The sequence below is a fragment of the Ictalurus punctatus genome, chromosome 13, assembly GCF_001660625.3.
Source record: "Ictalurus punctatus breed USDA103 chromosome 13, Coco_2.0, whole genome shotgun sequence".
Taxonomy (NCBI): Eukaryota; Metazoa; Chordata; class Actinopteri; order Siluriformes; family Ictaluridae; genus Ictalurus; species Ictalurus punctatus.
The window spans coordinates 9,756,425-9,772,115 of NC_030428.2; the positions used below are offsets into that span (position 1 = coordinate 9,756,425).

A 15,691-nucleotide genomic window follows, 5' to 3' on the forward strand; every position below is an offset into this window, starting at 1 on the left:
GCAATTTGCCAAAAATTCTGTTTTTTAATTAATGAATTCGTTTTTCTTTCAGTTACGTTCAATGCTGTGGAACATCCTGTTATCGCTTCCTTCCTACTTCCTGTTATAACTAACATTACAACAGCTATAAACAGTTATTCCCCTCTCTTGTAGTTAATACCACAAAATGCAGCTTGTCGTGTTACAAAGACAAAGCCGCCAAGACTTTCCCGTGTCTTAACTTAAAGCTTTGCCTCTGACCGTTTACAAAGCTCTCAAACTGGAGACTCCTTCCGCAAACGCTAAGTAAAGGTCCGCTCATAGAAAACGAGGAATGTCTGCACGTGACATACAAGTCCCCGTGTAAGTTGTTACCATAGAAACGATAACACATTCGAAAGAGCGCATTAATACAAACCTTGCAGCCGGAACTATTCTCCGAATCGTGCTGTTGTATAAAATTAGTCGATGCCTTCGAACCAATCAGGATGGCGTATTCAACTAAGTTCAAATTATTGTGTGGATAGCAAGCGAATGTTGTGCATGTTGGACAAAACCGTTTACTTCAAAACACTAATTCAGTTAGAACAACCTTCTAAGTAGTGCTCCCGAATCAGAGAGTATTTTTAAACCTGTAATGAAAGATATTCGGAGCTTGAGCCTTATACGCTGAATCATTTCGCAGAGATGAGCGCAAAATCAAGCAAACTCGGCAAAATTTGGACGCTTACGGCAGATTTTCTGCATGTTTGGGCAAAGACGACACGTCTTCGACGTCATCGGGACGTGCGTTCGGCCAAAGCCCTCTTTGATTCCCGTGCGCCGAACATGAGTACAGATAAAAGGTCCCGATTACCAACAAATCACTGCGAGAGACAATTTTATGCAATTGCAATGTCGCCAATTCAAGTAATTTTCCATAGAAAAAGTTTAAACAAGACTCTAAACAAGGTTACTGATCGGAAGGTCGGGGGTTCAAGCCCCAGCACGGCCAAGCTGCCACTGTTGGGCCCTTGAGCAAGGCCCTTAACCCTCTCTGCTCCAGAGCGCTGTATCATGGCTGACCCTGCGCTCCGACCCCAACTTCCTGACATGCTGGGGTACGCGAAGAAAAGAATTTCACTGTGCTGTAATGTATACGTGATCGATAAAGACTCAATCATTATATAGTCGAACATGCATATAGTCGAAATCCTGTACGGACTGGCTGAACGTACATCACTCAGGAGTTATCAGCGTGCGTGAGAACTGTGATAGTGCAGTATGACCCAGATGAGCGGATGGGATCTCCAGGAAGTGCACTCACCTGCGATGTAGTGACTCGGAGAACTTTAAACTGGCATAGATGAACTCCTTGACCTGAATGTAGATCTGAGGCACTGACTGGGACATGGGCAGCTTCTTTGGAAATGGTTGCTATGGAGTAAAAGCACAAAATACAGCGCGGTGATGGCATGATCCTCTCTGAGGTGCACAACTGTTTAAATTCTGCGTTTGGTCATTAGCGACGCTAATGTCCGTCTGAGAAGGCTGAACAAACCTTTTCGATCTCGGCATCGTGGAAGGGGAATCTACTGACCACAAGCTTGTACTCGGTTTCGTTTTCTACAGGGATGGGGCTGTAGTTGTCCAGCTCAAATATTTCTCTGCCGGAAAAGGAAAAAAAGCACACGACTCTTTCCAGGATGCAGCATTTATATATATATATATACATCTGCACAGGACTAAAGTATCGATTCGGTATTACCTGAACACCAGCGCCCACTTCTTCAGCAGCGTTTCATTGTATTGATCTCGAATCTCAAACAACAGGTCGAAGAGTCTGTTCACCGAGAAGCCATAACTCTGGTCAAAACACACACACACACACGATGGAGAAAAACAGCAAACGTGTCAAAACCACAATGTCATAGACCTGTTGGTATAAGGAAACGTGTGTACATATTCAATATCACAGAGTGACCAGAGCAAACTCCAAGGTAAACCTCACAGCGTGAGAACACGAGGTGTGAAATACCTGCAATGTGTCTGCAAAGATAACGATCAGGTTCTTCAGCTCTAGGACCAGGTCAGGATCGTTGCAGTAAGACTGTGGCAGAGGAACATGATATTAAGATTCTGCACGTAAGACCGCACGGCTTCGAATTTCCCTTCTGTCAGTCAAATGAGTCGTGAGTCAAATACATGATTCATATACAGAAAAAAGTTCAATTGAACAATAAAAGAAAAGGTAACAGTGCTTTAAACGCATCTCCACTCCTGTCCAATCAAGAACCTTATTAAATTCGCCATATACTTTTAGCCAGAGACGCACTGATACTAAATTCCTCGGCCGATACCGATAACCGATTATTCAGAGTGATATCGCTGAATAATTAATTCCACAGTTCTGAAAGAAATGCAAATAAAAACTTTATTCTCTCCATTTCAACAAGTCGTTTCACAGTGACTGGGCTCATAAACACAAAACACATCACTCTAATGAACATGAACACATGAACTCAATTCTGAAGATTAAAGTAAGATTTCTTCACTTATTGAATGATATTAATCCTTTTAACATGGACTGAATTGTACAAATCCTCCTGTTAGTCTCACATTCACTCGCCACAAACACGAGCATTTCTACTTCATCACTGACATCAAACTGGTCATATATAATGAACTTTTTTATTATATATATTAAATATATATTTTTCTGTTTATATACTTTTTAGTCAACTCATCTTCATTTAAATCTTTCAACAGTGTACTGGTGCTTTAATTCAGCTCGAGCAGCGCGGGAAAAAAAAAAGTTAAGACTCCCGCTTCACTGCTGTTTTCCCGCCCTCTTTTGATAAGACAGGATATAATCGGCCCCGATCATCTGATGTTTTTAAACTATTACCCGATGGCCCATAGCGTGAAAAATAGCGGCCGATACATCGGTGCATCTCTACTTATAACCATTAAACATTTGGACCACAAATTAAAACCACAGCACTGTTACACTCAACTGTGATTAGTCAGAAGGTGTTGAGTAATGTTCCATGACGGCCGCTCTGATGGTCGTGCTGACTGGGATTCATTCACAGGATGACTTTAAAGCGCTCGTTCTAACGTCATCGTTTCTATAGTAACAGCTCGTTCACGTAACCTTCGACACGTTCAAGGACTGATCGATATGAAATGGTCTAAAAAACAGCTAAATTACTGAACGAATATTATTAAAACATAAGCAAAGCATCAAATCTTTTGATACGGTGAAGGTTTCCGTAAGGAGACATTTATTTTTACGTTTACAGTGGTGCTTGGAAGTTTGTAGAATGTTCTACAGTATATTTCTGTATAAATATAATAAACCTCATGCGGCAAGACGACGACCATAAGCACGCAAGTCGTTCTACCAAGGAACGGTTTAAACGGAACGGCCATGTCAAAGTCCTGACCGTAATCCAATAGAGATGTTGTGGAAGGACCTGAAGTAAGGAGTTCATGTGAGGAAACCCACCAACACCCCAGAGCTGAAGATGTTCTGTACTGAGGAACGGGTTAAAGTTCCTCCAAGCCGACGTGCAGGACCGATCAACAGTTACCGCAAACGTTTATGTACGGTTATTGCTGCACGAGATACTAAAAGCAAAGCTTCACATGCTTTTCCACTCACAGATACGTAAATATTGGATCATTTTCCTCAAGAAATATATGACCACGTATAATATTTTTGTCTCTTTTGTTTAACTGGGTTCTCTTGATCTACTTTTAGGACTTGTGTGAAAATCTGATGATGTTTTATGTCAGTTATGCAGCTGGAGTCTGTAGTGTTGGCGCTTTGTAACCATCAGTATAGTATAATATAGTATTTCACTGCAGGAGAGTATATAGTAGCACAAATTGTGCCTTGAGTTCTAGCCGTAACTGTAAGGATCTTATTAGATCAGCTATGGTAGTGAGTGAGGATGGCACTGATTGTGATATTTGCAATTTCAGTGAACACACTGGAATTTATTCACGTACACCAAAGTTACACAGTTTCCTTTTACACGGTGATATAAAGTGTTAGCTTTACAATAGGGATGCACCGATGTATCAGCCGATAATCGGTATCGGCCAGTAAAAGCGTTTTTCGGCGCTATTGGAGAACGGACGAATGTTTAAAAAGAGCTAACGATATCCTGTCAATCAAAAGGGGGCAGGAAAACGCGTCGGACAATTGGCCTGCAACTCGTACTGTGTGTGAAGGAAATGTCTCCTGTTGTGGAATTACTTCGAATTGGTTGTCATTGACAACAGCCTTGCGATTCGTATGCTCTGCGCTGCTAGAATTTTTTCACGGAGGTGGAGCTAGCGCTAAAACTTTGAACACAACCGATCCGATGACCCACCTTAAAGCTCGACACAGCAAGGAATATGACGTGTTCGTTAAAGCTAAAACGGAGGCTGCTTCGGCTAAAAAGGGACGAGCATCATCCCATCCAAAGGCTAACGTTACTCAACAGCAAGAGAACAATCTAACCGGACATCACAAAATAGCCCGAGACATTAATGGAGTTTATCGCGCTGGACGATCAACCGTTCTCCGTACTGGAAGACACGGGCTAGCCGAACGTTAACGTGACGTCACGTGTTTTCTTTTTATAACCGAGACCAGTTACTCTGAAACATGGAAAACATGTAGATACAGAGAGAATAAAGTTATTATTTACATTTCTTTCAAAGTTGTGTAATTAATTACATCATAAATAATTGGATATTGGTATTTTTTTTGTATCGGCTCATCTGAACGCATTATGAAGCACTATCGATCAAACTGAATTAGATTCAATATCACACTGAATGGCTAACTGGCAGCCAGTCACTTATTGATCAAATACTCTGATGTATTAATGGGTCATTAAAAGCCATTAGCATCAGAATAAGTGCACGGCCCGGCTCTCTCCCCTTGTGAGTGCGGGTGAAGAGAGGAGCGCTGCGTTTGACCCAGCCGGGGGATGTGACGAAGGGCCGGATTAGTGAATGCCTGCACGCAAAAAAGCTTTTTTTTTTTTAACCTCTGGCTCATCCACCTATCAGACACACTGCGCATCATAAGGCTTCAGCACAGTGAGGTCTCAGGACCATGGTCTTTGGGAGGTCGGTTCAGTTGCGTTGCCGGAAATGTAACGAAACCTTACGGCGTGTAAACGATAACATTTTCATTCCTGTATCCAGTGCTTTCCATCATCTACAGGATGTGCTCCCCAAACCCCTTTTTGAAAATGTAGTCTGTTACAACACATACTGTGTATAATAGCAGTTTTTAAAAGAGATGCACCGATGTATCGGTCAATAATCGGTATCGATGATCGGCCATTGGCCGATCGTTTAAAAACAGAGCCGGAAAACGCAACGATTTCGTGTTTCTATGTGAATTAATAACATTCAATAGGTTAAGAAATCTTACTTTAATCTTCTCATTCTGTAATCGCTAGTTTAAATTGTGGATTTAAAACCGTGATTAAACCGAAGTGCTTTAATACACGAACCTCTGGATACTGCTGAATACAGACGAGTGAAAACACTTCCGAAATGCTTTCAGTGAGAACTGACTCGGTTTGTAACCGAGCACGAAGGTTTCTTTTTTTCCCCCTGGAGCATTTTACAAAGCAAACTCTCACCAATTTCTATTCCTTATTCCTACAATGAAACACGGAGCTCTGCTCGGTTTTTCGTCTTCTTCACATTCCCGTTTCTGTAAATCTTGGTTTGGGTCATGTGATACTGTCCCCTAGTGGACGTGCAAACATTACGTGCAAACATCAAGGACGCCTATGTGAGCATCTGTGCACGGCAACTGACGTGATCGTGGGATATGCGATATAAAAGAAATATAAAATCAGCCCTCGTCCAGGTAGCTAGCTGCACACATGGCTTTGAATGTACTTTGTGCATACAACAACAGATCCTGAAATCAGAAAGGAGACTTCTTTCTTGTCTTAGGCCAGGTAGCCAACTCTCTTGACCTGCATTTAAGCCTGGGTTTGTCCATGCCAAAAAGTGGTACACCCTGAATAACCTTGGTATGTAACTTGGTAATCAGTGTTGGATGTACTAAAATCATACCTGGAAACTTGAATAAGAATCGGATCAGAGAAAAAATATATATATATATATATATATATATATATAAAAATCTGGCTTGAAGCGGACTGAAGTTTATTTATTTAATTTTTTTTGTCACTGAGACTGCAGAAAATACTGCTCAAATCAGAAATGCCAAGAAATCACATTAACAAAAATCATCCCTGTGTAGTCCGGACAGTATTTTGAAGCTTTTTTTTTTGTGATTGTTGCGTTCAAAATTGCTTGATTTTGCTGTGAGTTTCTGCGTTTTTTTTTTGTGCAGAAAACTACTCGAATTGGTGAAATCGCAACTGCACGAAATTGTCTTTCGCAGCGATGTTTAAACATGTAAACATGGCTACCTTCAGTTTAGGCTCCTCTGCGTGTACCATGTGTAAAGGAAAGTCCTCCTCAGACTGGCATGCGTGGGTGCTGCTTTTTTGATTTATGATCCCTCACACTAGCATGGTTCCCTTGTTAAACATTGACATAGGGAGCACTGGCCTGCCTTTAGCCGCCTCAGTGAGAAGCAGGGAGCGAGTGCGTAAATCATGACGCTAAATGAGCGTCGCTGTGACACGCAGCGTCAGTCCCCACCTCTGGCAGCACACCTCGTGCCGTTTACACAGCACAGTATGTGTGCACAAAAACACACACAATAAAATCCTGAGGCACACTTTCTCTTAATGTAATCACATACATATTACCAACACAACTGCCACTAAACAGCACAGATCACTGACCAAGACTATATTATATAGACTACTGTTACATAGACCGAGACTATATTATATAGACTACTGTTATATAGACAGAGAATATATTATATAGACTACTGTTATATAGACAGAGAATATATTATATAGACTACTGTTATATAGACCGAGACTATATTATATAGACTACTGTTATATAGACCGAGACTATATTATATAGACTACTGTTATATAGACCGAGACTATATTATATAGAGTACTGTTATATAGACCGAGACTATATTATATAGACTACTGTTGTATAGACCGAGACTATATTATATAGGCAGCGAATATATTATATAGACTACTGTTATAAAGGGCATGATAATATTATATAAACAACCGTCATATAGACCGAGAATATATTTTATAGACTACTGTTATATAGACCGAGACTATATTATATAGAGTACTGTTATATAGACCGAGACTATATTATATAGACTACTACTGTTGTATAGACCGAGAATATATTATATAGACTACTGTTATATAGACCGAGACTATATTATATAGACTACTGTTGTATAGACCGAGAATATATTATATAGACTACTGTTGTATAGACCGAGACTATATTATATAGACTACTGTTGTATAGACCGAGACTATATTATATAGACTACTACTGTTGTATAGACCGAGACTATATTATATAGACTACTACTGTTGTATAGACCGAGACTATATTATATAGACTACTGTTGTATAGACCGAGACTATATTATATACACTACTGTTATATAGACCGAGACTATATTATATAGACTACTGTTGTATAGACCGAGAATATATTATATACACTACTGTTATATAGACCGAGACTATATTATATAGACTACTGTTGTATAGACCGAGAATATATTATATACACTACTGTTATATAGACCGAGACTATATTATATAGACTACTGTTGTATAGACCGAGACTATATTATGTAGACTACTGTTGTATAGACCGAGACTATATTATATAGACTACTGTTGTATAGACCGAGACTATATTATATAGACTACTACTGTTGTATAGACCGAGACTATATTATATAGACTACTGTTATATAGGCCAAGATTATGTTATATAGGCCAAGACTATATTATATAGACTACTGTTATAAAGGCCGAGATAATATTATACAGACTACTGTTACATAGACCGAGACTATATTATACAGACTAGTGTTATATAGACCGAGACTATGTTCGCCCTTCAGCGAAGCATGAACAAGGTCCAGATTTAAGAAGGCTTTAGTCCCCCTCCCTACGTTTTTTTTTTTTGTGTGTGTGTGTGTGTGTGACGTTTATTTTCAAAACAAAGCATTCGGAATGATAATTGGAACCATTTCCTGGTGAGCCTTTTCAGCGGTCGTCTATTCAGTCTGATCTAATGGAGAGGTCAGTTTGGCCTAATGAGGACAGATTGCAACAATAACAGCAGATTAAGTGTGAATATTCTAAACCGCCGGGGCTGACGGTGTGTTTGGAGGGCCCAGTCAGTTGTAAATCAGCGAGGGATTATGCAAACGCCCCATGGCTGGGGCTCACAGCCTGAGTCCAGCGGCCCGAACAAAGAGGTCAAGCCGGCCCTCTCCCACTGCTAGCTGACTTTCAATCACAAAACAAGAGAGAGGGACTTGGACCAGGCCATAGAGGTAACAACTATAAGAGTGAGGGGGTCGAAAATAAATCCTCTTCTCTTCATGCATGAAGTCAAGTAAGTCAAGGTGTACACTGTATGTGTGCGTCTTTGTGAGCAGAAGTATATTTGCTACTCACCGAGTGTGTGCGGAGAACAGCGATGATTTTGGACAGGGCCATGTTCCACAGCTCGTCTGTGAACGCTCGGGTAACTAAACCTTGCGTGGCGTGCAATATGTGGTCCTCCACGACAAAAAAACTGCAGAGAGAAGAATGGTTCGACACCAGTTTCTGGAAAGTGTAATAAAATCATGTATCCGAAATCAAAAGCAGAAACCTACCCAACTATCTGGTTAAAGTACTTCCTGTAGCCCTCCACTGTTTCATGCTGGGAACAAAACAAGAGACACATTTAAAGAAGGGTTTGCTAAAATAAAAGTGGTGGTGGTGGTTGAGGATGTAAAAAGCACTCACCATGTTTGATTGGGGCTGCAGCACCAGCCTTGCTTGTTTTTTCCTTTGCTTTCTGTAATAATTTTCAAACGTCTCGCGGTCGCCCTAGAAAACGGCCGCAACGCACGACGTTAAATGTACATAAATTTATTAGTACACCATTTCTAGTGTGCTTGCAAAGCAAGGGGTAATAAATGTAGAAAACACACCAAAACAAAGTTTTAAATATGTAAGTGTATCCATGTGGTTTAATGAGCATATTCAAGTTAGAGGCCTAATGGAAACAAATGAAACAAATTTACACTAAGAACCATCTAAGATCTAAGCTCGCTGCCACCTACCGACTGTAAATGAAACACACTTCACCACACTGCGATCTTGAAAACATCTTGGAACACTAACGAGAGACATCGCAGGTATTTTTGTGGTGACTCGAACATCCTGTGTTGACAGATTTACCCTATGTCTAGTGATTGAGGTGGCGAGAAGGTAATAACAAATCCTTTAATCGTAAACCCTGGAAGTGGGAGTTTCCAGCTTTTGGCTGCCAGCGGAATTTCAGGTGTGTCGGGCCTGTGCGAGTTGTGCCATGGGAACATGACGTGTGAATCGTATCGAAGTATGTTGTTGAAGTGCATTAAACATGACCCAGACTGACATGTTTTGACATGATTATGCATTTACATCGCTGTAGGAAAGCGATAGCTGCCAGGGGTTATAGCTGGGGCAAATAAGGACAAGCACTACTGAGTGAAAGCACTGCGAGGTACATCAAGAGTCTGGTTAGGTTCCTTTTCTAACCTGCAATACTAAATCATGCAGCTGGAACCAGACCCAATCCTCAATTCTCTTCCCAGCATTCACATGATAACACTGACCTAACCTTTTTTTGAACCGAGCTGAAGGGCTGAATGTTTACCTTGGCTGCATCATGACATTTTGCAATAGCGCAGACTCATATGAATAGTTACATATACTCATATGAATAGTCTCTTTTCAATTTTGCTGCTAAATGAAGACCTATCACTGTCATTGCTCACCATTCTGTTGACTTATAGTATAAAAGATTTGGTATTGGATTTCCAGCCAAACTGACAACACATTAAAAAAAAAAGAGCAAATATTACTAAGACCAATAACCTCAACCACTATAAAGCATGAGACCCAGACAAAAGCTTAACACCAAGACACCAACCAAGACTAACACCAATATCCAGAGCCAGACTAACCATGAGACCCAGACCAAAGCTTAACACCAAGACCAGGACTAACACCCAGACCCAGACTATCCAGGAGACCCAGACCAAGTACTGTGACCCACACCAAGACTAAGCATGAGAGCCAGACCAAGGCTAAGCACTAATACCTTAACCAAAACTAAGCACAGAGACACAGACAAAGAAAGACAAGAGCTAGCCTAACACTAAGAACTTAGGCATAGACCAAAACTACGCACAGAGACCTGGACCAAGATTAAGCACAAGCACCAGACTAAGACTAAGCACAGAGACCAAGTGCCCTAACACCAAGACTCAGAGCCAGACTAACTATGAGACCCAGACCAAAGCTTAACACCAAGACCAGGACTTAGACTCAGACTATCTATGAGACTCAGACCAAGCACTGAGACCCACACCAAGACCAAGCACTGAGACCCACACCAAGACCAAGCACTGAGACCCACACCAAGACCAAGCACTGAGACCCACACCAAGACCAAGCACTGAGACCCATACGAAGACCAAGCACGAGACCCACACCAAGACCAAGCACGAGACTCACACCAAGACCAAGCACTGAGACCCACACCAAGACGAAGCACTGAGACCCACACCAAGACCAAGCACTGAGACCCACACCAAGACCAAGCACTGAGACCCACACCAAGACCAAGCACTGAGACCCACACCAAGACCAAGCACTGAGACCCACACCAAGACCAAGCACTGAGACCCATACGAAGACCAAGCACTGAGACCCACACCAAGACCAAGCACGAGACCCATACGAAGACCAAGCACGAGACCCACACCAAGACCAAGCATGAGACCCACATGAAGACTTAGCACTGAGACCCACACCAAGAACAAGCACTGGAACGGAGACCAAGACTAAGCACCGAGATCCAGACTGAGCATTAAGTTCAGGAACTAGACCTGGACTGTATTTATGTGGTCCCAAGATGAGCAGTAAAGTCATTACTCCCTTCTACCCAATCGATTCGGTTACACTAGGTAGGCTACCACTATGTCCAGCTGGAATTTCCATTAAAATCTGAAAAATCCTTCGATCCTATAGTGGACAAATAGGTACTGTGATTTCTCCCAAGCACAGGTATACAAGCTAGTCTAACTTTCCATGTCCTTTTTACTCTCTTGAGGTTCGTGCATGTTCTTCAATTCGTTGCAGTGCTATGGTTGAAATCCCCCAGCTGTCATTAACAGAGCCATTCATGGCCAAGGCATGTGCCATTGACCTATCTATCCTTCTGCAGTGACCATGCAGTTTTATCATAACTTGTATGCCCAAATCTCAGGCTTTTCTCTCTGTTTGTCTTTTTGTTACAACAACAGGAGGTTATGGCTCGGTCAATCCTACTAGACGCTGGAGTGTTTCCCTGCATTTTTTTTTTTCACCGTGTTTAAAGACACAGGATTAGTGCTGAACAATGCGTGATAGTGGAGCGCAACAAAGCACTAATAATCTCACTCTGAACTCCTGATAGTTTGCACTGGGTTCAAGAGAGAAACAATAGCGATGGTATGCCAGTCTAAACTATAAAAAAAAATCCCTGCGCCAATGTAAGCCATTCATGTTTGGTGAGCTACTTTGCAGAGAGGCAATTCATTGATTTCACACTGTCAACTCAGAGAGGGGATGACTGAGCAGTGAGCCCTGCAGGAATGTTCCTCAATGGAGCAAAAAAAAAAATCCCAAAACATCCTTTCATAACTTCATAGCACCCCACTGGTGGTGTATATAACACTGGTGATGTGCTACGTACCAAAATAGTGTAGATGTGAAGACACCGGTAAACAGGAGAGAAGTCCACCAGATCCTGCACTGTTAACACCTGAAGACGACGATCAAACACAGAGCCTTAGTATGATCTTGACTTTGGGACAGAATTAAACAATCCCAAGTGCATTAATTCAACACATTAAAGCGTCGTCTTGTATTAGCTTACAGTATAGTCTATGCATATCGCTTTAAAACAACCAAACCTGCCGTACTTCGTCATCAGCCTCCTCTTCATCGACGGTTTCCTCTGTAGCCAGGCCATTGTGCCGGACCGATGTTCTGCCATTGAGGCTGTACAGGGGTTTAGCACAACCGAGATTCGCCTGCTTCTGCACGGCACTGATAAACGTCCTGTGCTGCTGGGCCTGGACCAGAACATCAGTCCAGTTAGAAAAACACACTGAACAGCAAAGGCAAACATATTCCAAGGATTCTCTGGATTCATCTTAATCCACATGCAAAAGGTCACGCAGACTTCTAGCTCACTCCAGGATATACATTGTATTTTTATATTTTTTTTCCTCATCTCTATATACCTTGAAGTCATGTGAAAATGTGCCTCCAAAGTGTGTAGCTCCAAAGCAGAGATAAAAACAAAGCAGACTCTTACCTGTTTCATCGCCGTTTCACCGATCTTATCTGAGTGCTTTCTGATACTCTCCAGGAAGTCTTTCAGGTCCGACATAGAGATCTCCTTGATCTCCTCGCGGAGTTTAGGCAGCGTCTCAGCCATGATCTGACAGAATCGATACTGGCTCACTCTGGGAATATAAATGTTCTCCAGCTGCTCCATGGTTTTCAGTGCAGCATAGTATCTGGTATGGAGAATGAGAACGTCAGTGACAGCATTACTCAAGCACATGATGAGCTAAAGTTGATCTAAAGGATAGGTGTGAAGAACATTTTCACAGTACTTCAAAGCAATTGCAGAATATACAGTACACACACACACACACACAATAGTAACTTGTAAACACTGTTAAATAATATTAATACAATCTCACTAGAAATAACAGTAATGGTTGCTAAAATAGTTTTCTTGATTAATAATCTATTATGGAGTAGAAGTATACAGTTCATTCTCAATTTCAATCCGGGCGGCAAAATGTGGTACAATGTAGAAAAACTGCCTATCAGCCGGACATGGCAAGCTCGAATCCCGATGATGCCACGGCCGTCCATGGCCGGGTCCTCAAGTGAACTAAATTGGACGTACTCTCAGCGCGGGTTGGCATATTCCCTTTCCCATATCAATCACAGCGATCCTAGCCAATCATGGGCGTCTGCAAGCTCGTTTTCTTTCCTCCGAGTGTTACGCTACCCCCGACATCGCATAAGATGCGGTCGGCTGGATCCTAACCGTGTTAGCTTTCGCTCTCCCTGATTGGTAGCTGTCGTACGATGGCGAGAACTAAACATTCCCCCTAATACTTAATAGAAATATCTTTCTATTATTATTTTATCATTATGGTCTGTTTGCCAGAATTCAGCCATAGCGACATCCAGCGGGGTTCCCGGGACGCTATACATTTAGTCCGAACTACCGACACTCAACGTATACATCCAATCGTATACATCCAATATGGTTATGCCAGGATTCTATTTGGTAATCTCTAGAAAGACAAGTGTCACACTTAGGACTGGCTGACATGATATTTACCTAGTGGCCGTGGATCTAGCTAATACAATCTGTAATAGTACAACTAGTGTCCATTGGACTCATGATAGTGTCTGGTGCTAGATCACTTCAATACCAGTAACTTTTCTCATAAGAGAGACATTTCCTGAGTAATATGTTTTAATCAGAGATGCACCGATACTAAATTTCTCAGCCGATATCGATAACCATATTCAGGGTGATATCGACCGATACCGATAGTTCTGCCTTTCATACCTTCTTATAAATGAATAATAATTAATATAAAAGAATTCTGAAAAAAAAACAAAAAAACAATGTAAATAAGAACTTTATTCTCTCCATTCCAACAAGTTGTTTCACAGTAACTGGTCTCATCAACAGAAAACACATCACTCTAATTAACATGAACACATTCGCTAAATTCTGTTTTAACCATGCAAAAAAGTAAACATTAAAGCTGAAAACTGAAACGAAAAAAATCTGAAGCTGCTCCCCAAAATATATTCACATTTGCTTCCTAATTATGTTTATGGCCTTGACTGTGATGATGCTTTCAGCACACTTGGGTTTTTTCATACATCCATTAACTAATGTTTCGCACTGAATCGAGCTCGGTGCCCTTCCCAGGAAGCATTACCATGAAAGCGTCCCTGTCTGAATGGAGCGGGTCCCGGCCCAGTCATTAGCGAGCAGGGGCGACCCGCACATTAACGTAAGGAGGCACCGCGCTAATTGACTCCATTTGGTGGAGGCCTGCAATGGGCAAGCTGGTGTGGGTTAGTGATGTGCAGAAGGGCACATACAAGGTCAATTGTCCTTGCGTTTGAATAGGTTACTCATTTATGACGTGTTATGACCGGCCGGGACAACGCTGATGGACAAAGGAGGGTCATTATTTGGAGGTTCGGTGTGACCCCGCGTTGACCCTGTGCCTCTTCTCTGAATGTGGCTTAACATCTTTCAGCTGTTTTTCCTCAAACGAAAGCAATGTGACCAATGCAGTAAAGTTTCAACATCCCCTCGAGCAGCGAGGTCGAAAACCTTCATAAGAAAACGTCCGACAAGGACGAGGATCGTTACCTTTTGGATTCAAGCTGTTCCTTCAATTTGCTGTACATTTCCAACACTGTGGGGAAAAAATAGGACAGAGCAAAATAGCATAAATGATAATGGCGACATGATATTTTGCATTGATAATAATGAAAAAAGCACAAGTGAAGCGAATTCAGTGAAAGAAAAAGGAAATCGAGTATTTGAAAAGAAAAAAAAAAAAAAAAAAAAACCTGCCCTGTCCTGACTGCTCACTTAAAAAAGGGTTCCGATTGTCTGAAAACTTGTTGGCCTGTTTATCCCGTAAATCTCTCATACACAGGGAGGGACGAATCCATTAGCTAGCCCAAGTAAAAGCTACAGTGTGCTGCCCAGGTGCATGTTTCAGTTTCGCAGAAATCTAACTGACTAGGTTAAAAACGGTAGCTAACATATCGTAATATAATGCGGCGAGCTAGATGGCTAGATAAGTGCTGACACAAACATGTATGCGGTCATGGCTTAGGGGTTAGCACGATTGTGCCTCGCACCACCGGGGTTGGGGGCTCGAGTCAAACCTCGGCCCTGTGTGCGTGGAGTTTGCATGTTCTCCCAGTGCTTCGGGGATTTCCTCCAGGTTCTCCGGTTTCCTCCCCTAGTCCAAAGACCTGCATCGTAGGCTGACTGGAAGTTTCCAAATTGTCCGAAGTGTGTGAATGGGTGTGTGAATGCGCGATGGGTTGGCACCCTGTCCGCAAGGTGTCCCGCACCTTGTGCCCCCTGGGATAGGCTACAGGCTCCTCCCGCAACCCTGTGTAGGATAAGCGGTATGGAAAATAGTCCATAGTCCGCATCCTTCTTCTAGCAGTGTCTGAGCTAGCACATCGCATCCGAGTCCTCGACAAATACTCAGCAAGTCCTTGCATGTGTCCTCCATATACAAGTTTAACTACAGGAGTATTACAGTACATGGTGGCTTTGCGCTGCACTTTATTTTGCTCACTCTCTTCAAAGATCCACGTATATCTGCATTTCCGATTCATCCGTGCACGCTAATTAATCCGCCTAGTAAAAATGGATGGAGTTGCTACAG

At 42.0% G+C, this 15,691-nt stretch overlaps 1 protein-coding gene across 5 annotated transcripts in view; it reads right to left on the reverse strand.

Annotated features, from left to right (window-relative positions):
* Positions 1-15,691, reverse strand: part of exoc6 (exocyst complex component 6) — a 52,271-nt gene that overhangs the window by 21,243 nt on the left and 15,337 nt on the right. For all 5 annotated transcript variants that reach the window (XM_017483547.3, XM_017483550.3, XM_017483551.3 and 2 more), the window contains exons 5-15: positions 14,650-14,695; positions 12,541-12,745; positions 12,143-12,295; positions 11,914-11,982; positions 8,931-9,014; positions 8,798-8,844; positions 8,595-8,715; positions 1,997-2,068; positions 1,727-1,824; positions 1,520-1,625; positions 1,286-1,395 (exon numbers count right to left, since the gene is read on the reverse strand). In XM_017483547.3, coding sequence (XP_017339036.1) covers positions 1,286-1,395; positions 1,520-1,625; positions 1,727-1,824; positions 1,997-2,068; positions 8,595-8,715; positions 8,798-8,844; positions 8,931-9,014; positions 11,914-11,982; positions 12,143-12,295; positions 12,541-12,745; positions 14,650-14,695 — 1,111 coding nt within the window. The remainder of the gene's footprint in view (positions 1-1,285; positions 1,396-1,519; positions 1,626-1,726; positions 1,825-1,996; positions 2,069-8,594; positions 8,716-8,797; positions 8,845-8,930; positions 9,015-11,913; positions 11,983-12,142; positions 12,296-12,540; positions 12,746-14,649; positions 14,696-15,691) is intronic.